Source organism: Pristis pectinata, chromosome 1 (assembly GCF_009764475.1).
Source record: "Pristis pectinata isolate sPriPec2 chromosome 1, sPriPec2.1.pri, whole genome shotgun sequence".
NCBI classification, from domain to species: Eukaryota; Metazoa; Chordata; class Chondrichthyes; order Rhinopristiformes; family Pristidae; genus Pristis; species Pristis pectinata.
The window spans coordinates 121841795-121869452 of NC_067405.1; the positions used below are offsets into that span (position 1 = coordinate 121841795).

Consider the following 27658-nt stretch of genomic DNA (forward strand, 5'->3'; position numbering starts at 1 on the left):
GGGTGGGGGGGGGAATCTGTCTGGAGGTAGGGGAGGTCTTAAATGTATATTTTACTTCAGTGTTCACCAGATGGAGGGACTTAGATGAATATGAGGTTAGTGTAGAACAGGCAAATGTGTTGGAGCACGTCGAGGTGAAGAATGAAACAGTGTTGGAGCTACTAAAAAGCACTAGGATAGATAAGTCCCCAGGGTCGGACAGGATGTACCCAAGCTTACTATGGGAAGCAAGGGAAGAGATTGTCTCACAAGCCTAACAGAGTTTTTTGAGGAAGTGAGAAGACAGATTGATGAAGGTAGTGCAGTGGATGTGGTATATATGGCAGGGCTTTTGACAAGGTTCCCAATGGTAGGCTCATTCAGAAAGTCATGAGGTATGGGATCCACGGAAAATTGGCTGTTGGAATTCGTAATTGGCTTGCCCACAGAAGGCAGAGGGTGGTTGTAGATGGTGTTTGACCTGGAGGTCGGTGACTAGTGGTGTTTCACAGGGATCTGTTCGGGGACACCTGCTCTTTGTGATTCTTATAAATGACTTGGATGAGGAAGTGGAAGGATAGAACCATAGAACCTTAGAACACTTACAGCACAGAAAACAGGCTATTTGGCCCTTCTAGTCTGTGCCAAAACATTATTCCACTAGTCCCATTTACCTGCACACAGTCCATAACCCTCCAGACCTCTCCAGTCCATGTATCTATCCAATTTATTCTTAAAACTCAAGAGTGAGCCCGCATTTACAACATCAGATGGCAGCCCGTTCCACACTCCCACCACTCTTTGAGTGAAGAAGTTCCCCCTAATGTTCCCCCTAAACCTTTCCCCTTTCACCCTAAAGCTATGCCTTCTCGTACTTATCTCTCTTAATCTAGGTGGAAAGAGCCTACTCGCATTAACTCTGTCTATACCCCTCGTCATTTTGTAAACCTCTATCAAATCTCCCCTCATTCTTCTTCACTCCAAGGAATAAAGTCCTAACCTGTTAAATCTTTCCCTGTAACTCAACTCCTGAAGACCTGGCAACATTTTAGTAAATCTCCTCTGCACTCTTTCAATCTTACAAATATCCTTCCTATAGTTAGGTGACCAGAACTGCACACAATACTCCAAATTTGTCCTCACCAATGTCTTATACAACCTCACCATAACATCCCAACTCCTATACTCAATACTTTGATTTATGAATGCCAGGATGCCAAAAGCCTTCTTTACAACCCTGTCTACCTGCGATGGTTGGTAAGTTTGCAGATGACAGGAAGGTTGGTGGTGTATTAGATAGTGAAGAAGGTTGTCGTAGGTGGTAATGGGATTCAGACAGGATGCAGTGCTGGGTGGAGACATGGCAGCTGGAGTTCAATCCGGAGATTGCCTCACAAGCCTAATATAGTTTTTTGAGGAAGTGAGAAGACAAATTGGAAGAATGAACTTGAAGTCAGAGTACACGGTTAATGGCAGGATTCTTAGCAGTGTGGAGGAACAGAGAGATCTTGGGGTCCAAGTACGTCGATCCCTCAAAGTTGCCGCACAAGTGGAAAGGGTGGTTAATAAGGTGTATGGTATGCTGGCCTTCATTTGCCAGGGGATTGAGTTCAAGAGCTGAGAGGTAATGTTGCATCTCTATAAGACTCCGGTTAGACACTCTTGGAATATTGTGTTCAGTTCTGGTCACCACATTATAGGAAGGATGTGGAAGCTTTGTGGGTGCAGAGAAGATTTACAAGGATGCTACCTGGGTTGGAGAGCATGTCTTATGAGGAGAAGTTGAGTGAGTTAGGGCTTTTCTCTTTGGAGTGATGGAGGATGAGAAGAGACTTGATAGAGGTATAAAAGATTATGAGAGGCATAGACAGAGTGATCAGTCAGTATCTTTTCCCCAGGGTGGCAATGGCCAATACTAGAAGTCACCTGTTTAAGGTGTGTGGAGGAATGTTCAGGGGAAATGTCAGAGGTAGTAGGTATTTTACACAGAAAGCGGTGGGTAACTAGAATGCACTGCCAGGGGTGGTGGTAGGGGTTGGTACCATTGGGTTATTTAAGAGACTATTAGATAGGCACATGGACGAATGAAAAATAGAGGGTTATGGGAGGTGAAGTAGGGAGGGGGATAGATTGAATGGGGCACAACATCGTGGGCCGAAGGGCCTGTACTGTGCTGTACTGATGCTTTTACAGATGCACCATAGAAAGCATCCTATCTGGATGTATCATGGCTTGGTACGGCAACTGCTCTGCCCAGGACTGCAAGAAACTGAAGAGAGTTGTGGACACAGCCCAGCGCATTACGGACACCAGCCTCCCCTCCTTGGACTCTGTCTTTACCTCTTGCTGTCTTGGCGAAGCAGCCAGTATAGTCAAAGACCCCACCCACCTGGGACATTCTCTCTTCTCTCCTCTTCCATCAGGTAGAAGATACAGGAGCCTGAAGGCACATACCTCCAGACTTAAGGACAGCTTCTACCCCACTGTGATAAGACTATTGAATAGTTCCCTTATACAATGAGATGGACTATGACCTCACGATCTACCTTGTTGTGACCTCGCACCTTATTGCACTGCACTTTCTTTGTAGCTGTGATACTTTACTCTGTGCTGTTATTGTTTTTACCTGGACTACATCAATGCACTCTGTACTGACTCAATGTAACTGCACTGTGTAATGAATTGACCTGTACGATCGGTTTGTAAGACAAGCTTTTCACTGTAACTCGGTACAAGTGACAATAATAAACCAATACCAATACCAATACTGTTCATTGTTCTATATTCGATATGATATATGTAATTAAACATAAGGTGCTCTTTTGATAAAGGAAGTGGTCACAACAGTATCCACAAAACCTTGTCAGGATCAGAATCGGAATCAGGTTTATTATCACTGATTTATATGACGTGAAATTTGCTGTTTTGTGGCAGCAGTACAGTGCAAAGACAGAAAAATAACTATAAATTACAAAATAAATAAATTGTACAAAAAAAGGAATAACAGGATTGTGTTCATGGGTGCATGGACCTTTCAGAAATCTGCCGGTGGAGGGGAAGAAGCTGTCCCTAACTCACTGAGTGTGGGTCTTCAGGCTCCTGTACCTTCTTCCTGATGGTAGTAAGGAGAAGAGGGCATGTTCCAGGTGGTGAAGGTCCTTAGTGATGGATGCTGCCTTCTTGAGGCACCGATCCTCGAAGATGTCCTCGGTGGGGAGGGTTGTGCCTGTGATGGAGCTGGCAGAGTCTACAACCCCCTGCAGCCTCTTGCGATCCGGTGCATTGGACCCTCCATACCAGGCAGTGATGCAACCAGTCAGAATGCTCACAATCGTACATCTATAGATGTTTGCAGACACAGGAAAGACTGCTGATGCTGGAAATATGGAGCAACACACAGAGTGCCGGAGGAACTCAGCAGGTCAGGCAGCATTTATGGAGGGAAATGGACAGTTGATGTTTTGGGTCGAGACCCTTCATTAGGACTGGAAAGAAAGAGGGGAGATAGCCAGTACAAAAGGGTGGGGAGAGCAAGAGCTGGTGGGTGATAGGTGAAACGAACAATATGCTGGAGGAATTGGAATTGATTTATTATTGTCACTTGTACTGAGGTACAGTGAAAAACTTATCTTGCATATTGTTCATACAGATCAATTCATTACACAGTGCATTGAGGTAGTACAAGGTAAAGCAATACAAAATGCAGAATGGAGACACAAGAAGTGTAACAGCTACAGAGAAAGTGCAGTGCAGGTAGACAATGAAGTGCAGGGTAAAACAGAATGTGAGGTCAAGAGTCCATCTTATCGTACTAGGGAACCGTTCGATAGTCTTATAACAGCAGGATAGCAGCTGTCCTTGAGCCTGGTGGTATGTGCTTTCAGGCTTTTGTATCTTCTGCCTGATGGGAGAGGGGAGAAGAGAGAACGTCCGGGGTGGGTAGGGTCCTTGATTATGCTGGCTGCTTTACTGAGACAGTGAGAAATGTAGACAGAGTCCATAGAGGGGAGGCTGCCTTCCTTGATGTGCTGAGCTGTGTCCACAACTCTCTGCAGTTTCTTGAGGTCACAGGCAGAGCAGTTGCCATACCAACCCATGATGCATCCAGATAGGATGCTTTCTATGGTGCATTGATAAAAATTGTTAAGTGTCAAAGGGGACATGCCAAATTTCTTTAGCCTCCTGAGAAAGTAGAGGCACTTGTGAGCTTTCTTGCTGTGGCGTCTATGTGGTTGGACCAGGACAAGTTATTAGTGATGTTCACTCCTAGGAACTTGAAGCTCTCAACCCTCTTGACCTCAGCACCTTTGAGGGGTCAGCAACGGAAATGGTGACCAGCTTCAAGTTCCTGCTGTTTATCAGTTACAGCTCAGTGTTCAACACCATCATCCCCTCAGTACTAATCAACAAACTTCAAAACCCGGGCCTCTGTACCACCCTCTGCAACTGGATCCTTGACTTCCTTATTGGGTGACCACAGTCACTGTGGATTGGTAGTAACATCTACTCCTCGCTGACAATCAACACAGGCACATCTCAATGATGCATGCTTGGCCCACTGCTCTACCCTCTCTACACTCATGACTGTGTGTCTAGGCACAGCTCAACCACCACCCTTAAATTCGCCAATGACTCCACTATTGTTGGCATAATCTCAGATGGTGATGAGGAGGTGTACAGGAGTGAGATAGATTAGGTGGTTGAGTGATGTCGCGACAGCAACCTCGTACTCAACATCAGCAAGACCAAGGAATTGACTGTGGACTTCAGGAAGGGGAAGTCGGGAGAACACACACCAGTCCTCATTGAGGGCTCAGTGGTGGAAAGGGTGAGCAGCTTCAAGTTCCTGGGTTTCAACATCTCAGAGGATCTATCCTGGGCCCAACACATTGATGCAATCATGAAGAAGGCATGCCAGTGGCTGTACTTCATTAGGAGTTTGAGGAGATATGGTATGTCACCAAAGACTCTTGCAAATTTCTACGGATGTACAGTGGAGATCACTTTGACTGGTTACATCGCAGCCTGGTATGGAGGCTCCACAGTGCAGGATTGAAAGAGGATGCAGAGGATGGTAGACTCAGCCAGCTCCATCATGGACATAATTCTCCCCACCATCGAGGATATCTTCAAAAGGCGGTGCCTCAAGAAGGCGGCATCCATCATTAAGGACTCTCACCATCCAGGACATGCTCTCTTCATGTTACTACCATCGGGGAGGAGGTACAGGAGCCTGAAGACCCACATTCATCATTTTAGGAACAGCTTCTTCCTCTCTGCCATTAGATTTCTGAATGGTCCACGAACTCGAACATTACCTTGTTATTCCTCCTTTGCAATATTTATTTATTTTTGTAACTTATAATAACTTTTATTTCTTGCATTGTACTGGTGCCACAAAGCAACAGATTTCGCCACATATATCAGTGATAATAAACCTGATTCTGATTCGGATTTTGGTTCTGACGTAGACAGGAGCATGTGCACCACACCACCCCCTTCCTCAGCACGTCATGCAGCATCTGTGGGAGGAAAGAAATTGTTGATGTTTTGGGTATAAACTCTGCATCAGGACTGAGAGTGGAGAGGCGTGATTGCCAGCATAGAGAGGAGAAGGGGTATGGTAAGAAAGGATTCCGAGGCATTTGGTGGACTGAGGAAGGTTGTGCCAGGTAGGGGAGGTGAGTGGGGGTGGAACTGGAAGACTGTGGCAGATGAACAATCGATGGAGACAGACAAAGAGAGAGGGAGGAAAAAGCCAAAACAACAGATGGAGCAAGGGGGGGAGAGGGGAGTGCAAAGATAGGAGATAGCTTCTCCAGGCAGTGGACTCTCCTATCAGGTTCCATCTTCTTCAGCCCTTTTGTCATTTCCACCTATCACCACCCAGCTTCTTACATCATTCCCACTCTCCCCTCCCCTACCTGCCTATCTTCCCCCCTCACCTGGATTCACCTATCGCCCACCAGTTCTTGCTCCACCCCCACCCCCCACCCTTTTATACTGTCCATCTCCCCTCTTCCTTTCCAGTCCTGATGAAGGATCTCGACCCAAAACGTCGACTGTCCACTTCCCTCCATAGATGCTGCCTGACCCACTGAGTTCCTTCAGCATTTTGTGTGTTGCTACAGAAACTTGCAAAGAGTCTTTGGTGAATACCAAATCTCTCAAACTTCTAGCAAAGTAGAGCCACTGGCGAACCTTCTTTATGATTGCATTAATGTGTTGGGCCCAGGATAAATCCTCCAAGATGTTGCCAGATCAACAAGTTCTTGTCAATTCACTTTAATTAGCCAGAAAGGAAATAAAACATGCAAATGAAATGGCATAGAGATGCAGCAGTTAGTACTGCTGCTACACAGCTCCAGCAACCCAGGTTCGATCCTGACCTTGGGCGTTCTATGTGCAGTTTGCTCATTCACCCTGTGACCACGTTCTTCCCAAGATCCATTGGTTTCCTCCCACATCCTAAAGATACAGTATGCTGGCTGGTTAATTAAGTACTGTAAGTTTTCTATAGTGCAGGTAGTTGGCGACAGAATTGAGGGGTGTTGAAGGGCATGTGAGGATGAATAAGTCACAGGGAAATGGGGGGGAAATTTGTAGGTATGTTCTGAGAGTTTGCTTAGAGTCAATGGGCTAAATAGCAGTCTTCTAAGTCATAAGAAAATATGAGGAATGTGAGAGAAGTGCAAAATATATTGAGCCAAATAATACTGCTTGTAGCTGACAGTTCCAACCAGAACTGTTGGTGTTTAGCCATTCAAATTGAATGACGTCCTGAATTTACACTTGCTTAAGTTCTGTGCCCTTGCTGACAAACATAGACGGCCAGATCCAGTGCCCATGGAGTAGAATGACAGGGGCCAATCTTGATGAGTTTTCCACCATTGCTTAAGGGAATCACCACTCAGATCTTGACAAAGGTTCCAATCTTATTACTTTCTATGGCGTTTGTAGGGCATGGATCATAGGATACTTTTTTCGGTAAAAACATTTGCTTATGATTAATACTAAATGATTTTATGTGTTTTGAATGATAAGAGAGAGAGAGCTTTATTAGTCACATGTACATCGAAACACACAGTGAAATACATCTTTTGCGTAGTGTATTCTGGGGCAGCCTGCAAGCGTTGCCACGCTTCTGGTGCCAACATAGCATGCCCACAACTTCCTAATGCGTACGTCTTTGGAATGCGGGAGGAAACTGGAGCATCTGGAGGAAACCCATGCATACACAAGGAGAACGTACAAACTCCTTACAGACAATGGCCGGAATTGAATCCGGGTCACTGGCACTGTAATAGTGTTATGCTAACCGCTGTACCACCGTGCCTTTTTAAAGAAAAGTTTTTTTTTACTCTTTTTAAATGATTTACTTCAATTTGAATAGTTTTTGCATGCCAGAGACATTTAGCAAGGAGTCAAATGCTGGTACTGGTGTCTTTAGAATATGCTGCTAGTAATGGCAAAATCCATGGTTCAAAACCTACACAGATCAATTACAATCCAGGCTGATGCTTTGATTGAAAGGCAGTGATTACATTTACCTTGCGTAGTTCTTTTCAAGTAAAATTCCAAGGGATTGTAGGGAAAGTGGCAAGTTGGATCTAAATTGAGCTTAATGGGAAATGCAGATGATTTGGTTTCAGTGTTCAATGCTACTGGCTATTTGTTTTTTGTGGTCTTTGTCAATGAATTAGATTTAAACATAGGAAGCATGATTAAGAAGTTTGTAATTCTACAAAAAAATGATCACATGGTTTATAGTGGGAAAGAAATCAATGAACTGGTCAAGTGGATTGAAAAAAGCAAATAACACTTGCTCCAGAGAACTAGGAGGGAAGACATTTGAGGGATGCAGCTGCAAAGGAATTTTAAAACAATACATGGTAGGGTAATGAGGAATACAGATGTCTTACAGGTTACGGGTAGAAGGTGGAAGAATGGGGTTGAGAAAAAAAAGCCATGATTGAATGGCGGAGCAGACTCGATAGGCTGAAAGGCCTGATTCTGCTCCTATATCTTACTGTCTTATTATCAAAGAATATTGGCACAGAAGATAGGAGCAGGGAGGTTATGCTAGATCATGTAAGATGCTAGCTGGGACTTAGCTTGAATACTACATACAATTATGATCACAACATTACAGGAAGGATGTAATATCACTAAGGGAGGGTATGGAGGAAGTGCAAGAGGAAACTGAAGTTTAATTATGAGAGAAGATTGGCTCAGCTGGAATTGTTTTCTTTAGGACAGCGAAGGCTGAGGGGAGTTTAATTGTAATTAAGCATGAGAGGCCTAGGTAAAAATAAATGAAGTTTCCTTTAGCAGAGGTCAATAATAAGAATAACGTGCAGATTTAAGGGTAAAGAAAGTAGAAAATGGGGTCAAGAAGTCGCTGCCTGAAAGGGAGCTGAATGAGAACTTGATTGGCACAATCTATAATGATTTGATGGAGAAACTGGGATGTCTAAATTGCTATTTTCGGCAGGAATGGACACGATGGGCCGAATGGCCCCTTCCTTTCTCTGATTCGATATGGAGTTTTGTTGTAAGTTTATAGGTGTATTAAATTAACCATTGAGGAAAATAATAATACAGAGAAAGGTGCAATTATTTAAAGGTTTTAAAAATATTTTAATGTTCCAATTTTCGCTGCAACTTTCTGACCGTGGAGTGTTGCGATTTTGACATTAAGCGATTCCGCTGTTAAGTTTCAGCCTAACCGCTCACCGTCTGGGGTTGGTGCATGCGCAGAGTGGAGGGGGCGATTGTGTTGAGGCGGTTCAATTCTAAGTTGCGCCGAAGATGAAGTCGCGTTTTAACACCATCGATGTCCGAGTGATCATCTCAGAGCTGCAGAGGTATCTGATAACCCCCTCCGTTTATATCCAGCTGCTGGAGGTGGGGGTTTTGAAAGCTGCAAAGAATTTAGAAACCTGTGGGGATCTTGGGCCGACATGTCAAACAGGAGAGGGAGAAGGGCTTTCACTCACCCGGCCTTGAGGGACCGGGTGTACCTGGTCCCCTTCGGAGCAAGTGGCTGCAGTCTCGGCGTGACCTCTGCCCACTATTGGAACTTACTTATGAGGGGCTTGTATGGAAATCTTCAAAGTTCTTGGGTAGTAGAAATCTTACAAAAATAAATAAAATAATTTCCACTAATATTTATATATTTAAGGTACATTTTTGCCTCTTGGGTGTTGGATAAGTAAAACAGAAAATGCAGGAAGCACCTCAGACGGCATCTGTGGAGTAAAAAAATATAGTTAATGTTTTCCCAGAACTCGACTGGGACGTTTGGATTATTGGTTAAGGTCATGATTAAGATTTAGCTGTCACCTTAGTGTAACAGCGGGAGAATGGTGCAGTGTTGAACTTTTGGATGGGATGTTGAGCCATGGAATGTTTGATAATGCGTAACAAGAAAGACCCAAACGAAAAGGAGGGACTTCCTTCTGTATCCTGCCTAACAAACTTATTGTGATCATTATTGCCAAAAAAGGCTCAAATGAATCAGGTTAATTATCAACTGACAATATGTTGTGAAATTTGTTGTTTTGTGGCAGCAGTACAGTGCAAGATGTAAATTACCATAAGTTACAAAAGTAAATAGTGCAAAAGAGGAACAATGAGGTAGTGCTCATGGGTTCATGGACCATTCAGAAATCTGGTGGTGGAGGGGAAGAAACTGTTCCTGAAACATTGAGTTGTAGGTCTTCAGGCTCCTGTACCTCCTCCCTGATGGTTAATAATGTGAAGAGGGCATGTCCCGGGTGGTGAGGTCCTTAATGATGGATGCTGCCTTCTTGAGGCGCCATCTCTTGAAGATGGCCTCGATGGTGGGTAGAGTTGTGTCTGTGATGGAGCTGGCTGGATCTACAATCCTCTGCAGTCTCTTTTGATCTTTTTGATCAAATTATTGCCATAAATAAAAACATAAACACAAAATTGCTGGAGATACTCAGTAGATCAGGCCAGCATCTATGGAGAGTGAAATGGAGTTGGCATTCAGGTGGACAGCACTTCATCAGAATGGTTATGTGGTGCCACTGTTGTTAGTTGTGAAACTTGCCAATGTACAAATGGGTTTGCTTATGAAGTAAAGACTATATCTGCACTTCAAAATAATTAATTGATTACACATTTTTTGGTGTATCTTGATAATAAAGACAGCACTATCTGAATGCATTTTTAGTGTGTGTAGAGTTACTGTGGTTGTCTAAGCAATTTTCATTGTTAGCAAAGCAGATCATAGTACTCCTCAATGACTAGTTTTGCAAAAGAATTGTCAAGGGGACGTATGATTCCCACATTTGGTCTAAGTCCAATCTCTTATAATTAACGTCACTTTTTTTTCCTTTGGTATTTGAACCACCCCTGTTTTCTGGAAATTTGCAGCTTTCATAAAGTTAAAACAGTAAGAGAGAATGTTCCATTGTTGCTGAGACATTGCAGATGAAAAGTGAAGCCCTACTTATTCACTCACCCTACATGTATCAGGAATTGAGTTTCATGTTTACTTAATCAAGGTAATTTTGTACCTATAGTTAAGGTACATGAGAGGAAGGATAACCATAGGAAAAGTTTGATTTTTTAAATTTAGAGATTACCTGTTCTTTTTAATTTTCATTATTTGTGCATTACTCTGTAAATTACTATTTGTAGCATCAGCTTTTGAGTACTTCATGTGAGATGAATGTGTTGGGCTTCCTACATATTTCTATACTAATGTCCAAAAATAACAAATTGTCTTTGGGTTACAATAGTCAAGTTTTATTTCATCTAATTAAATTAAAAGAAACTTAATAGGTGTCTTTATGCATCATTACGGTAATTGTGTACTTGACTGTAATTATTGAAATATTCATTTTTAAACATCTTTTGGAACTAAAATTAGTCAACCCGTTGCTTGATATAAAGGTTATGTAAGTTTTTGTTTATTATTTGTTTAAGTAACTAACTTTAGTTTCTTTTAGCTTACTGGGAATGAGGGTAAACAATGTGTATGATGTGGACAACAAAACCTATCTCATCCGACTTCAGAAGTAAGTTTGATAATGTTTTGTGCATCTGTTGAAGTACAGCTCTTGAAAGGTATTTTTGTATCACACCTAATCCAATTTAAATATTGTAAAAGAGTCATAAAATCATACAGTATAGAAACAGGTCCTTTGGCCCACCATGTCCATGCCGACCATCAAGCACCATCCATACTAATCCCGTTTACTTGCACTTGGTCCTTAGCTTTACATGCTTTGGCAATTCAAGTGCTCATCTCGATAACTTATTGTGAGAGTCTCTGTCTCCAGCACTCCCTCAGGCAGTGCATTCCTGCTTCCAACCACCCTCTGGGTTAAAAAAAATTTTGCATCCCTCTAAACACTTATTGTAAACCTGTGTCCTCTAGCTTAGACATCTCTGTTGTGGAGGAAAGTTTAATATCTCCCCTATCTTTGTCCCTTATAATTTTGTTTATTTGGTATGCTCTACCTGTTCACATGTAAATTCTTTTTCACTGGATATGTCCTTGAAAACTTAACTTTTTCTCCCCAGCCATCCTAACTTTTGCCACTGTGGTCTATTTGACATTATACATGTTCTTGCATCAAAGAGGCACCATCAAAGGAGGGATAGCTAGGTGGTGTCAGTTTCATTCTCTAGCAGAGTACTTTGATTTTGGATGGCACAAGATCAGTGGCTTGGATTTTGCTGCTAAATGGAAGCAGGTCTGGGATTTTTGCACATCTACAAACACAGAAGTCCTGAACTTACTGACAAATCTGGAATGCCACATCTCTTAGTTTACTTCACTGCTCAGCTTCAGTCTATCACTGGAACTCAATTGTTCTGAGGTTTCCTAGCATTTAAATAAGGGAATTGGCTCTTAGTCAATTGGTACCAGAATAGACCAAGTGCAGGGTCTACAACCCCCACGTGCTAAGGGCTACTGAGAGGCCCTCTGTGTCAGATATGTACAGGTGTGGGATGCACACAGAAGAAGTTGCAGGAAGCAAGCCCAGCCAACAAGATCAGTGTGTCAACTGTTGTAGATGTATTCTAGTAAATCTGATAGAACTTTACTGAAAAGTACTTCATTACTTAGCAACAAACTTTCATGTTCTTACTTTTGCTTTCTGCTGATTTGAACTAATTTCAAATACAAATATATTGGCTTCTCTTGTACTTTAGAGCAGTGTAACTATTTTGTTATTTATAAAGTCTGATTCCTTTTCATACAGACAAAAACAATATAATTTTAAATACAATTATTCCATTCCATAAAATCAGTTGCTCCTTAATAGAGATACAAGAGATTCTGCAGATGCTGGAATCTGGAGCAACACACACAAAATGCTGGAGGAATTCAGCAGGTCAGGCAGCATCTATGGAGGAAAATAAACAGTCGACGTTTCAGGTCGAGACCCTTCATCAGGACTCAAATCCCTTCATCGAGTTCTAATGAAGGGTCTTGACCCGAAACATCGACTGTTTATTTTCCTCCATAGATGCTGCCTGACCTGCTGAGTTCCTCCAGCATTTTGTGTGAGTTGCTCCTTAATGTCTATATTCAAAGTTAAACAGTTTTGAAATAATTTAGTATTCTTTTTTAAGATCAAGCTAGACTTTCCTAATAGAATTTAGGAGTAAAAAGAAAGATATTAATTTACAATCTCATGATATATTAAATTTGTTTGCTTCCATTTCGCCACAGGCCAGAATCAAAAGCTGTTCTTTTGGTTGAATCTGGTATCCGGATCCATACAACAGAGTTTGAATGGCCAAAAAATATGATGCCCTCTGGCTTTGCAATGAAGGTGAAAATAATCACTGTTCCATTATAGTAATAGTAATGTAGTAATTATTGTTGTAAACTGAATATTGTGTTGTTAAATATGTTGGCACAAGAGACTACAGATGCTGGAATCTGGAGCAGCAAACAATCTGCTGGAGGAACTCAGTGGGTCCAGAGGCATCTGTGGAGAGAAAATACAGTGTTTCGACCCGAAATGTTGACAATTCCTCTCCCCTCACAGATGCTGCTCGACCAACTGAGTCCTCTAGCAGATTGTTTGTTTTATGAAATAGCTTTAAGTTACTCTCTAAATAAGAGTTGTATTTCAGTGTTTTTGTATGTACTCTGCAATTTTTTGTAAGTGCAGCATATGCCCTTGTTCTTTAGATCCTGATGATTCACTAAGAATATAAAAGTCCTTTCCCCCATAAATTATATACCTGACCAATAGAGAGTTTGATTGCATCAAACTTATATTAAAACTGATGTGATTTTTGTTTTCATTGCAGTGTCGTAAACATCTAAAGTCACGAAGATTGATTTACATCAAGCAACTTGGTGTTGATAGAATTGTCGATTTTCAGTTTGGTTCTGACCAAGCAGCTTACCATTTAATTGTTGAACTGTATGACCGAGTAAGTCACATGGAAAAAATCATTTTGCTTTTAAAAGATATGGAATTAAAATACATTTGATAGGGTCATTGTTTCATCTGCTCAAAGTATTAGAGATCTTCATGGGAGCTAAAATACCCAGGAAGAATGTATAGGACATTCTTTATCCTCTATCCATCTGATCGTAAAGTATCATGCAAAATTTATTTGTGTAGTCTTAATCCACCTACTACTGGAAAGAATGTATAATACAGAGCCAAATTAAAGCCCCAAACTCATCCAGACTGGTACAATTAGTTGAAAGGAAGCATACAAATGGAACAGCGGACACATCATTAGAAATAAGTGAAGGGATTGTCTTGAGGTCTTTAATTTAGGGGTAGATAACATTTGCTGTTGATATTGAGAGTCTTTAACAGTGGGTTGGTGACTTGGTGCAAAGATAAGGGACATCTGGAGTGGCAGGAAAAGAATCTAGGAGGCTAGAGGTCCATTGTAATGCTCTTTGTCAGAACAAAAGCATGGGGAAAAATTATGGGAATCAGTCCTGCTGAGATTCAGGCATAAAATTTTAAAGCAGTATCTCTGTGGTAATGTTCTTAGTGTTATTCCTAAGAGTGCAAATTGACACAGGAGCAAACAGAATGAGAAAGTTAATATGGTAGGAAGAGTGGTGTGTAGTAAAGTGTTTTAGACCAACACAGAAAATTATTTAAAAGGCCTGTGAATTTCTGTCCTATATATCCATAGGAGTGCAGAGCAAGGGGTTATAAGTTGGGGATATAGAAGAAAAGAATGTGTTTAGCTTGCCTTCCTTCATAGGTAGGGGTATTGAGTATAAGAGTTGGGACATAATGTTGCCCCTGTACAAGGCATTATTAGGCCACAGCTGGAATACTATGTGCAATCCTAGTCACCCCCCTACAGAAAGGATGTGGTAGAACTAACATGAGTGCAGAAGAGAATCACCAGATGTGGCCTGGAATAGAGGACTATAATTACTAGGCTGGGATTGTTCTCATTAGAGCATAGGAGGCTGAGAGGTAAACCCTTAAAGAGGTTTATAAAATTTATGAGGGGCGTAGGTAGTCTTTTTCCAAGGGTAAGGGGAGTCTAAAACTAGAGGACATGGGCTTAAGGTGAGAGGGGATGTATTTAAAAGAGATCTGAGAGGCAAGTTTTTCATACCCAGGGTGATGGGTATATGGAACGAGCTGCCAGAGGAGGTGGTAAAGGCAGGTACTATCACAGCACTTTATATAAAAAATATATTTTGACAGGTACATGGATAGGAAAGGAATAGAGGGATCTGGGCCAAACACAGGAAAATGGGATTAGCATAGATGGACACCTTGGTCAGCACATTCAAATTGGGCCAGAGGGCCTGTTTCTGTGCTGTGTGATTCTATGACTCTGAGTTATGCTATAGCTATACATAGTCCTAATTAGACCACAACTGGAGTTTTCTGGGGATCAGCCCTTAGTAAAGATATATTGGAATGAAAGGGGTATAGATTTTCTAGAATTATAGCTTGTTTCCAGGTATTAAAGTAAAGAAGAAACTGCATTTTGGAATTTAGAAAATACTGGAAGTACTTGGGTAAAGAAGTATCAGCGGAGAGAGAAACAGAACATTACCCTTTCGCCATAATCATGCTTAGGATGGGAATAAGCTATGCAGTTGAACTAAGCTGCATCTGCAACAGGCATTCTGGTAGAAAGGGGAAACCTGAGCTGTGTATTAGTCCCATGTACATTGAAACACACAGTGAAGTACATCTTTTGCGTAGTGTGTTCTGGGGGCAGCCCGCAAGTGTCGCCACGCTTCCGGTGCCAACATAGCATGCCTACAACTTCCTAACCCATATGTCTTTGGAATGTGGGAGGAAACCAGAGCACCCGGAGGAAACCCACGCAGACATGGAGAATGTACAAACTCCTTACAGACAGTGGCTGGAATTGAACCAGGGCCGCTGGAGCTCTAATAGTGTTGTGCTAACTGCTACACTACCTGATAGAGTACTTCATTCTTTTGATTTTCTTTGTACCTCAAATAGCATATAAGGCATTCGTGCAAAGGCAGCATTTCTACTGGTCTGTGGCTGTGTGATGATATCTCATGTCAGAACTCATTTATTTCTGTACAGTTCTTTGCCATGTCTCTTTGGGACCAGGCTTTTATGCTTCCCATCTTGAGTCTAGCATAGAGCTGTTCTGGGCTATGTGTCTCTTGCCATCTGCAGCTCTGCCTTTTTCACCATAGGTTTTGCATGTGCCTTCCAATGCAGCTCTTGGTTTGAGATTCTTCTCTGCTGTATAATTCCAAGAATGCTCTGCAGGCACCTAATTTGGTAGGTCTCTTGTGAGCAACTGAGCCATATGACAAGACACTGAGGATATCAGTGTTGAAAAAGAATGAACAAACCAAAAGAAGGAATAAAGGTATTGTACATTGTCAGAAATGAAATGAACCCCTGGAGTACAAAGGAGAAATAAATACTAAATAACATAAAAGGAATTTCAACTGTTGGATACAATAATATATGTAATATTCAAAACAAAATGGAAGTAACATAGGTAACAGGAACGTTGCTACCAAGAGAATAAGATGTGCAACTAATAAGTGCAGGATATGACACATTTGTAGATGGAAACTTTAAAATTACAAACTGATTAAATTAATGGGCAAAACTGTGGCAAATGGACTTATGTAATCAAATGTTAGATCATACACTTTTAAGAATAAGAGAGAGCACTTTCTGTAAAGTGAACAGCCATAAGTAGTGGAGGTCTAAACACACTTTTTTTTGGGGGGGGGGGGTAGGGGGTAGAAGTTTTTGTACACCATTAAACTGTTATGCACAGACATAGAATATCATTAAAAAGCTGAATGAATTGCTCTCTTTTATATCCAAAGGGAGTGCCGTGCAAGGGGCTGGTTGTTGCGCTCTAGTTCTTCTGGGTACCAGACCTTGGGAAAGATGTATTGGAGTAAAAACAGTATAGATTTATTAGCTTTGTAGCTGGTCTCTAGGCATTAAATTATGAGGAGAAATAATGAAGAAACTAGGAAATTTCAGGTCCCAGGTTGTATTCTGTGGAACTTAGAAAATTAAAGGATGATTTGAACAAATATTAAGGGGATCCGGAAAGGTGAAGGGAAAGGAAATATCTCTGGAGGCTGAGGAATCCAGGACTAGGAAATGTTAAAGCCTGCCATTTTAGGAGTGACATAATTGCAATACTTTTACACTCAAAGGTTGGTGAAAGTTTGCAACATTCTTCCACAAATGGCAATTGATACCAGGTCAATTGTTGTAAGTGATTTTAAATCTAAGAATGATTTTTGTTGACTAAAGATATTAAGAGATGTGGGGGTAAAAGGTGACTACTTGGTTTAGGTCATAGATCAGCCATACTCTTGTAGAATGTTAGATCAGTGGTTAAGGGGCTTAAAAAAAAACACTCCTTGTTCCTGTGAGGAGAGAAAAAAAAGGAGTTGAGGTGGGATGGCTTCAAAAAAGGGCAATGGAGGAAAGGGTGTAAATGGTAGCAAAATGGATTTAGAATCTGCATTGAGTTGGAAGATAAAAAGGGATGCATTACTTTGTATCTTTATACCAACTATTAGGGGAAGTGACCAGAGGAAGAAACACGTAGACAAATCTGTAAACTGAATAGCAAGATAATATTTATGGGAGTTATCAACCATCCCCAAATAAACTGGCAAGACAGTAAATAAATGATAAAATGTAATTGGGTTTTCATAGTCATACAAGAAAATAAAGTTTAAAAAAGTACTACATTTTGTAAATGAACCAAAACAGATAAGATAATTGCATTATGATGGGCATTTCATTGTGAGGTTCATGGTTAAAATGGATAGTAATTCAGTATCAAAACTGCAGTTAATACCAAACTAGGTACACGGAGGACTGTCATCTAAGAAAATAAGAATCTGAATGGAATAACAGAGAATCTGGAGATTGGGTTAACAAATCACTAATGGTAGCATTGTAGGCCAACAAAACAATTAAAAATGCTAAGAAAGCCTGGTATTTCATTGATTTAAAATTCAGGAGCAGTGAAGTTATTTTAAGTTTGTGTAAAAACCCTGGCCAGGTAGCACTTGGTATATTGTGCATAGGTCTGGTTCCCATTACATAAAAGGGTATTGAAGCAATAGATAAGGTTCAGGAAGAGTTACTAGCAGAACTGAGTGAATATATTTGTCAAATGATAGCAGCAAATGTTTTCTTTTGGAAAAGGAAAACTTGGAGGCCTTAAATTCTGTATGGGTTGGACAAGATAGATGTGGAGAGGATCTTTCCATTAGTACAAGATAATTACTAAGGAATCCAATTAGAAAAATGCTTTCATTACACGGAGTGATGGCATGCAGAGCATGGTGCTGACTGAGACAAATAGAACATACCCTTTAAAAAGAGTCTTGACAAACATCTGAAAGAAAGCAAATAGAAAAAAATTGTACAAAAGGGGGATATAAGGCAGAATGAGAGAGTTGTGGTGCATAATCACATCACAGACTAGTTTGGTCAAATAACCTGTTTCCAAGGTGTATGGTCTATGTAGTTGTGTAGCTTTTTCCTTGTTACAATTTACCTCTGTTGCTGACAGTTAAAATGAATACAAGGTTTTATGTTCACCATTTTCTCTCAAACTTACACGTTTCTTCATTTTTATATTTTATTTTCAAGATATTTTCAATATTGTTTGCAAGTTATGTATTAATTTCTGCAAGATTCAATCTTAACATTTTGCACCTATGTATTTGCAGGGTAACATAATTCTCACTGACCACGAATACACCATTCTAAATCTCTTGCGTTTCCGCACCAATGAGGTAGATGATGTGAAATTTGCTGTTCGTGAACGATATCCAGTTGATAATGCTAGAGGCCCTGAGCCTTTGCTATCGCTAGAGAGGTACTGTTATCATGTACATTAGTCAAAACTAAAGCCTGAAAAGTATTTCCGTCATTATCTGTAACTTTCCTGATTCTGCCAGATAAAATGTTGCTTTGTATCCTAACCAAAACTTTCATAAACTCTTATACTGAAGTACTCCACTTGAGTATTTTACAGAAATAGATTAAAAATTATGATTTGCGTCTGTACAGGTCTATGTAACTTATGTTCTGGGTATTTATTTTAGACCTCTAAAGGATTTGATGTACACAGAATAAAAGCAGTTTTTTATGCTGTCATTATTTCTGAAGGTACTTTAATGATATCTGAAGTAACATAATCGGGGTAATGTAAGGATATATGTAATGCATTATTTTGAAATTGCGTGCTTTCTGTGAGTTCCTAAAATCTGTCCCTTTTAATTTGAAATGTTACAGAAAGATTCACTAGAAGGAGGGAAATTGTGTTAGGAAATCTTCAAGGTTGGCATAAAATGGAAGTAAAATCAGTGTGCCAGCAGCACCTGATATAGGCCCAAATGTTTCTGATTTCAAACTTATTTAAATAACTATGATTTTCATCTCGTCAGATTCTTGCCCAGTTTGTGAAGGCTAAAATCTACTCTAAATTTTGACATGCCAGGTTTATTTGATTTTAAACTTCATATATTTATGTTAAACGTTACTGATTGTATCAGTTATCAACTGAATTTAGTTAAGATATTGAAGGGGTTCTTGTGCCATTTGCCAAAAGTTATTGAACTGGTTTGTTTTCCCTACCTCTCAACTAAGTGCAAATTGACTGGAATGTACTTTGATGGAACTCAAAAGTTCAGAGCTCAGTTCATTAGTATGCCCCTTGGTTGCAAAGAAACATGGAATATTAATACCATCTCATAACCTGAGTCTTGACAGAGCTGCTGAAATGGTGGGGATTACCAGTTTTGTGCCTTTTTGAGTGCTATACAACTTAGCTAAAAGGTCTTGAGGCTAAATCGTCCATCAAAAGAAAGCATTCACTTGTGTAGAAATGTGTGAACCTGATGATGGCTTTTCCTTGAGTTCTCTGTCTGAGGGTTAGGGCAATCTTTTAAGACATTGCAATGCTTGTAATTCCATCATGCATAATCCAAAAATAACAAGGGATGTATTCTGAAGTGAATCCCATCTAGATTTTATTTCAATACAGGTACTGTTTTGTAGTAGCATTTTGCCAATGCAGTGGAGGTCCTCCAAAAGTGTATATCATATATAAAAGTTGGACCTTTGTCTTGAACCCAGAAAATGAATTAGTGTTATTCAACACTTCTACAGTGCCACATGTGCTACTGGCCATTTTCGTGCTGCACTGATGGACTCCCCGTTGAATTCAGTGGAGCAGCACAAACTTCTGTAGATTTCTCAGCTCACAGGCTGAATGAAGCAAATATGGCATCCCTATTGAAGTGAAAGGGAAAAAATCAATGCAGAGTGAATGAGAAGAAATGGATGCAAATAGACCTTTTTATTTGAGTTAACTGTTAGTGTAAAAGAAAAGTCAGTGGTTTAATGTTTATAATTTATTTTAAATAATTCCTAGATGTTTTTGAATATTTTAAACAGTCACTTTCAGTTGCAGCTTTGATAGCCAGTGTGTGTCTCACTGGCTGTCAAAGTCGTACTCTGAGTACAGCTGGCCAGTTGCGCTGGTCCATCTGATGTGCTGGAACTGGTCTCAGTAAAAGAATGTGCCTGGAACCATGATAGAAGAAACTGCATGGTCCAAGGGCAAGTGTTTGGTAATCTCAACATCATCCCAAGGCCTGCCTCATAATTTTAATTTTGCTGCATCTGGACATTGCAGCAGTTCTAACTGAATTAATTGCTTTTGTTAAATGTTGAAGTTTCCAACTTTTTCATAGGCTAACCGAGGTTTTGGCTAATACACCAAAAGGAGAACAAATCAAGAAAATCCTCAATCCCCACCTTTGTAAGTATGGTAAATAACTATCAGATAATTGAAGAATTTCTTTGTATCATTGTTAGTTATACAGCATATTTAATGGTGGTAAATTACTGAAAGAACAGTGAAGTAAAATCAAGAAAAATAAATATCTTACTTGGAAATATTACTGATACACAAAATACTGCAAAGCTAGAAATATGAAATATAAAAAGAGAATGCTGGAAGTAATCAGGTTAAACAACATTTGTGGAGAAAGAAACAATGTTAACGTTAAATGTCAATGAACTTTCATTAGATGTGGATGAAGTTGGAGCTTTTAGCAGTTTTTGAGCATGCAGGCAAAGGGAGGGAGAAGAATGAACAAAGGGAACAAAGTAAAAGGATCAAATGGAAATCTTGTCAGAGAGGAGGTGTGCATTCATAGTACAAATACCAAGGCAGAAAACTGAAGATGCTAGAAACACTCTATAAGTTTGCTAGTTAACTTTTACCAATTCTAACAAAAAAAAGTCAACCATTCTGAAATAAATTTCATTTCTCTTTGTGTGCCCCAGTGTCATGTGGTCTGTAGTGTATTTTCGGCATTTTGTCTTTCTATTACTTGTGTTATTGATGTACAATCAGTATTTAGATTGATGCATTTTAATTTGGCATTCTGTGACTTTGATTTGTAGTATGAAAATATGAATAATATACTTTCTATGAGTCAGAAAGAAACTTGTTATGCTTAACATATTGTGACTAATACATGATCTCATAAACTAAGTAAATGGAAGAATACAAATAATTGAACTGTGATTAATCTGATTTATGCTATTTCATTCTGTGTTAAAATAAAAAAAACTTCACAAACTTTCAGGATAATGAACTGATTAGCGTCTGTAATTCTTGCTTATTGATATTTGTAATGGCCAACAGAGATCGTCATGAATATTTTCATTGAATGGCAGAACAGTTCTCATTAACTCTGTATGTCCATCAATCCCCAACTATCCATGTGCCGAGGAATCACTTTGAGACCTTCCTGCAATATTATAATTGGTTTATTTCAGTAATTGAGGACAAAATGAATTGAAATTGTGTAAGAAACTCATATAGCTGCTGTTCAGTTTGGGGTTTAAAGACATAGTGCCGCTTTCCCATATAATTCTAGATACCCAAAATACACACTTTCAAGCTTCCAGTGTTGGTGGACAGCTGGTTATCCAGAAATTATCAGGATGTCCTTCCAATTAAACTTGTTGCCATAGTGTTATAATTAAGAGTTTTGACACATCAAAGGGGATGCATCTGTCTGCGAATTTTAGCATGTTATTTATGAACTTTTATTTTGCAATAAAACCGATTTTAAATTGCCCAAACACCTTTCAGAATAGATTTTGAAAATACATTGATTTCATTGTGATTTAAAACGTTATGAAGTTTCCTAACCACCACATCTCTTTCATTTAAAAGCCTATGGAGCAACATTGATTGAACATTGCCTGATGAAGTTTGGATTTTCTAGTAGTGCAAAAGTTGGCCAAGATTTTGACCTGTCCAAAGGTAAGTTTATGGGAGTTGGCAACTTTCTCCATTTTAGACAGTGTACCATAGTTTTTATATTAGAGTTGTTTAAAATGATACATTTCATAAAAATAGGTCTGAAAATTTGCATTAATTGCATGAGGATAAGATACCGTTGGAATTATTGCCAAAGTAATGGTACAAAGTAGAGATTGATTTGAATGATTTTTTTTGTAAATTATTAGACATTTTCACTTTCCAGTTTCAGAACTTTAAATTCTGTTATTGTTTGTCTTTCATTTTTGGCCTTAAACTAAAAGGGGCTCAGGGTATGATGTGTTTTTGTTTTTTATGAAATATTTTTTTAAAAATATTTTTATTAAAAGTATCGCACAAAGCAAAACCAAAATTAAGCTAACATATTATTCTTAAAGCTAAGGGTTCATTCCAGTTCTTGTAGTGCCTAGCTGTTGCAGAAGGGTTAAAATGTACCAGCAGATACTGCAAACCCCTTCTTCATGGGCACCAGGGTAGAAAAGAAACCTTGAAAGAGGGAGGGCACTTGGGATGCACAAATCCCCTGATGGCTTACTGTCTGGTCAAGCTTGGCGATGGATTGACAAGGAGATCTCTCAACCAACCTGATCTCCCCCCACACCTCTCCCAATTAAGAATGTGGGACTGAACCTTGAAGACCAACCCCTTCAAGTATTCAACAACCTTTTGGTATCTGTCCAGCTTGTAGAAATTACAGATACTGTCTGGCCTGCTGAGTTCCTCCAGCATCGTCGTGTCTTTCATCTAGGTTCCAACATCTGCAGTCCTTTGTTTCTCTAGAAATTACAGACCGTTTGGGATAGGGTCAGTGAATCTGTTTAAAAATATATTGCATAAGACTGCTCTGTACAACATTCTCCATCCTCGTTCCAGAATGTGAAATGTGGTGGGATCATGCCCTTGTAGAGATTTTCATTGGACATCTGCCTCAGAGCATTTTTGTTGATTATATTAATGTTCAATTTTCATTTTTAGATGGAGAGAAACTTCTGGCTGCTTTACAGATGGCTGAGGAATTTATGGAGAAGACAAAAAACTTTCAAGGACAGGTAAACGTGTAATATTTTCTCCTTTTTGATACTGTCACCTATTAAGTTATTTTCTCCATTCTGTAATTGGATATCCCTATTCCACGTATTATCATGATGACCCTCTGGATGTGATTCCTTGTGTTTCATAGATGTAATTGTAAGGGAAGGTTAATGATTAAATTTGTAGATATATGATGCCAACTTAGGCAGTACAGTTTATTAAAATTAAAACAAAACCTGCAGATGCTAAAAATCTGAATGACAACAGAGAACACTCAGCAGATCAAGCAGCCTTTGTGGAAAGAGAAGCAGTCAATGTTTCTGGTTTTTCGGAACTGGAAAAGAGAGGAAAAACAAGTTGTAAGTTTCAGAGAAGGTGTGGGAGGGATGGATAGGTCAAAGTTAATATCTATGATAGTGTGAAGCTAGGGTTGTTGTGGGTATAAGTTGCAGAGGTCCTTGGTCAAATGGGTTAATGGGGAGAGTTAGAAGGTGATAATTCTAAGAAAGAAACGTGTTGCAAATAGGGCTGTAGGACATACCCCTTGCAGGACAGACTGGTAATGGAGAGAGAAAAACTGAACCAATATCACAGTTGGATGACTTGCAGAGGAAGTGGCCCGTTCTGATATTGGCAGAAAAAGCAAGTTACCTGAAGTTGGAGAATTTGATATCGAGTCTGGCAGGCTGGAAAGTGCCCAGATGGAAGATGAGGTTCTGTTCTTTGTGACTGGCTAAGGTGGCCATTCGTATGTCCAGACAATAGGCCGTAGATTGCAAGGCTGACCCTGAGCTTCCATTTCCTGCTACTTTAATTCTCTCTCCCACTCCAACTCTAATCTATCAGTCTATAGTCTCCTGTACTGTTATAATGAGGCCCAATGCATGCTTGAGGAACAGCACCTCATCTGTCTGGGAACGTTGCAGCATTTCAGACTCTATGTTGATGGTTAGCCTACCAAAGAAGAGTGCTGTTACGTACCAGCAACAATAGAAACACGCCGAGTCATGTACAAGTGTTTAAAAACTATTATTAATAATTACTTGTAATAATAAGAAAAGTAAAAACGTTAGATATCAAACATAATCCCCAAAACTAAACTCAAAGTGTGTGTGTGGCAAATTCCCAAACCCCCAAGTCTAGGAATAGTTCTCAAAGTTCAGTTCAGCAAATCACAAGTTGAAACGTGAGCAAAGGCTTTTGCAAAACCACCGTTGACTGAAGACAAAATGTAGAGAGAATGTAGAGAGAAATTATGAAATCCACATGTTCCACGATGGAACCCATACGACACCTCAATCTCCAAAGGTCTCCACTGCTTTGTTCTGAAGTATCTGCCACCCCAAAAGGCATTCGACATGATACATGGCTGCCCACATAAATACCTGTTTCCCACTACGGGTTAACGACAAAGTGGACTCCACTTGTTTGCTCCAAAAATCCCTACGTGGATTGTAGTGACAGACACAGTTATTGTTCTTCATCCATTGTTACAGAGATCAGCAGTCAGTCTCCCTCTCCCCTCTCCCACCACCCCCCCTCCCCCCCCCCCCCCCCCCCCCCAAAACTCACCTAGCAAAAACAGCCAGCATGTTCCTTGCTGTCGTGATGACATCACACACACTACTACTCTACTGTCCAGGTGCCTTAAAGGGACATTCACCAAATAGAAACCTGACTTGTAACAGTGCCAAATGCTATTGATCAGAATGCAAAATGGGCAAAATGTGTCAGACAGTATTCAATGCAGGAATAAGCATGAGGCAATACATTTTCGTTAAAGAAGGCTATAATTCTTGTCTGATTAGAACCAGACTTTGTACTGAAGAAAAGCATAAGAATTTGATGGGAGGCTTACATTACATTAAGGACAGCAGCTCAGGTTGATGGGACAAACAAAAGCTAATGTAATTTCAGACATTATAGGAGGTATATCACACTGGAGTGGAAATAATAGACCTATGTTAAACATCAATGATATCTTAGTTGAGTAGTTTTAGTCTCTGAGCTACAGCAAGTATGTTGGAGCTAAAGAGATTCCATTGCAAGGATGCTGTTTGTTATGAGGAAATACAAATAAAAGATAGGACTTTATTTTTATAATAATGTAGATTGCAGGGTGATGATGTAAGGATCCAGAAAAGTAGATAGAAAGGATTTGTTTCCAGTGTTTGAGCAGTTTAAAATGAGTGGCCATGGATTATTAAGAGTAGGGAGACCTTTGCTTCATATAGTATGATGAGGATATAATAATGTTAAAAATAAAACTGGATTGGTACGTGAAGGACATAGGGACAAGGGATTAGGGAACAAGACAGTGAAGGGTGACTGATTTCTGTGCAGACAGTAATTGTAGAATGATTTAAGTTGTTCTACTGAGGTCCATATATTCAATGGAATGTGTCACAAGACTAACACTATTCTTGCTATATTCTAATGTATTGCAAAATTAAATGCAAATATCAATGCACAGTCTGTAACCATATGGACTAAATAATGATGTGAGAATCTAATGTCCTTTTTAAAGTTTGCTTTCTCTACTTCATTTTGAAATCTAGAGTGCGGTTAAAAAAGAAAATATATATGTCATTTTGGACATAGAGGCAATTTGGTCCTTCAAATTTATGTTGGCTCATGGAGCAGTACCATTTTCCCCCATTAATTTTCCCTGTAATCTATTCTCCCAACTCCCATCAACTCCGCCCAGATTATTCCACTCATGTTCACGATAAGGGAAATTTACAGACACCATTTAATCTACCAACCTGCATGTCTTTGGGCGTGGAAGGATTCCAGAGCACCTTGGGGAAAACCATGCAGTCACAATGAGAACATACAATTCCGCACTGGAGGTTAGGATTGAACCCAGATTTCTGGAACTTTCAGGTGGCAGCTTTAAATTCAGGATGTTTTGTTGTGTTTTGCAGTGGATGAAATAGAGGCATTTGGACATGTAGGAAGTGCAGTGGGCAGTTTTGCATTGCAACCTTCTAAATACTAACAAAAATAATTAGGTTTTACGATAACTTACTGAGGGGTAACTGTTAGCTAGTACACTGGCATTAACTCCCCTGTTCTTCAAAATAATGTCATTGGATCTTTTATGTCCACCCAAGAGGATAACTAGGGCTTTGGTTTATCCTTTCATCTTCGTTTATATCTGTCAGTGCAGCACTCCCTCGGTGCAACACTGGGGTATTCTCATAGACTTCTGTGCTTCTGGAGTGGAACTCAACTTTCAGACTTTGGCAAGAATATTACTAACTGAGCCATTGCCTTTAGATAAAAAGTTTGTTTAAAAAGTTGTGTACCTACTTAAATTACATTAAACTAATAATTATGAAATGTATGTATTAATTAATTTTGCTATTCATGGTTAGGGTTACATAATACGGAAACGAGAAACTAAGCCAAGTTTGGATCCTAGTAAGCCACCTGAAGAGTTACTAACGTAAGTCTTACACATTTATTGTTATAATTTTGTTGTTGGATAATTAGAGGATCCATTTTAAAATAAAAAATGTTTCTATCTTTTACAGCTATGAGGAATTTCATCCATTTCTTTTTGCGCAGCATGCCAACAATTCTTGCATTGAATTTGATTCATTCGATAAGGTGATAATGTACTTCTGGATTTGATTATTTCCATTATGAACTGTTCTATTTTATTCAGGCATCGGGGTGGGTTTATATTTTAAAGGGTCAATGTATAACACTTTTTTTAACTGAGTACAATCACGATAATACAATGATCCTTTACGTTTGTAATTATTTTACAAACACTTGCGGTGGGTATTGCATGAATGGATTTCTGATGTGCTGCTTGTGAGCAAGGCTTTTCCTGAACAGTGAGGTATTTTAAAATAACATTGGCTTTATTTAATGGATATTGTACAGCTGTCAATGGTCTGGATTATAGTACTGGACCTGGTCTGTTAATTGAACTTACTCAGATTGGTGCTCTCCATTTACTTTTCCAGAAGTGGAAGGCTGAACTCTTTGTATCCTATAAGGTGGAATGGGCTCTGAAAGTCTTGGGCTATTCAAATAGGTATAAATAATTTAAAAACAATTGAAATTATTTGAAAAAAGGTATATTAAAAAAAACACAGCATAAAGTAACAAAAACATTAAAACAATTCAACCACTTATCTTTTTACCTGGGGATGGCAATCCATTTAATTGCACAGCAAGCCTCCCCTTCTTAAAGTTGAGGGTCTGGATGTGAAGTACATTCTGCAGCATGACAGTCTTCCACCACTGGACTAGATATTGAGTCCAATGCTGGAGGGAGAAGTCAGTATCTGACCTCAAGTCATTTTAATCTTCCATATTAGGACGGACAGGTTGTCCAGCAGTTTAGTATTTGGCATTTCTGTTTTCAGTAGCAAAAGTGATGAGAAAAGCATCTGATGCTGGATAGCATTTCTGTATTTAAAGTGGGGTTATTTGGCATTTTTGGATTCAGAGTAGTAAATACAATAAAGACATACAGATATTATGAATGACTTATTTTTGTGATAATCTCAGACATCCATGTTATGGTTATTTAAAGGCTAAAAATGAGAACACTGGTTTCTAGTTGTAGGTAAAATGTTCAGATTATTTCTCAATTCAAAGTAGTATGTTTGGGACTTAGTTTGTGCTGAAAATGTTACCATCCATCTGTTGAGTTTTGTCATTTAAACATTTCAGATAGAGTGCATATAATTATATTGTATAGTTTGCTTATATTGAAGAAAAACATCACCATTTCATAAGTTAAAATCTTTTAATATATCTGTTATATAGGAATAAA

At 39.5% G+C, this 27658-nt stretch overlaps 1 protein-coding gene across 1 annotated transcript in view; it reads left to right on the forward strand.

Moving 5' to 3' along the window:
- Positions 1-8737: 8737 nt before the first annotated feature.
- Positions 8738-27658, forward strand: part of LOC127568054 (ribosome quality control complex subunit NEMF-like) — a 73442-nt gene continuing 54521 nt past the window's right edge. The window contains exons 1-10 of the mRNA XM_052011318.1: positions 8738-8846; positions 10962-11030; positions 12698-12800; positions 13288-13413; positions 18191-18339; positions 20222-20289; positions 21721-21810; positions 22804-22877; positions 26241-26311; positions 26400-26475. Of these exons, the coding sequence (XP_051867278.1) occupies positions 8791-8846; positions 10962-11030; positions 12698-12800; positions 13288-13413; positions 18191-18339; positions 20222-20289; positions 21721-21810; positions 22804-22877; positions 26241-26311; positions 26400-26475 (882 nt within the window). The 5' untranslated portion in view covers positions 8738-8790. The remainder of the gene's footprint in view (positions 8847-10961; positions 11031-12697; positions 12801-13287; positions 13414-18190; positions 18340-20221; positions 20290-21720; positions 21811-22803; positions 22878-26240; positions 26312-26399; positions 26476-27658) is intronic.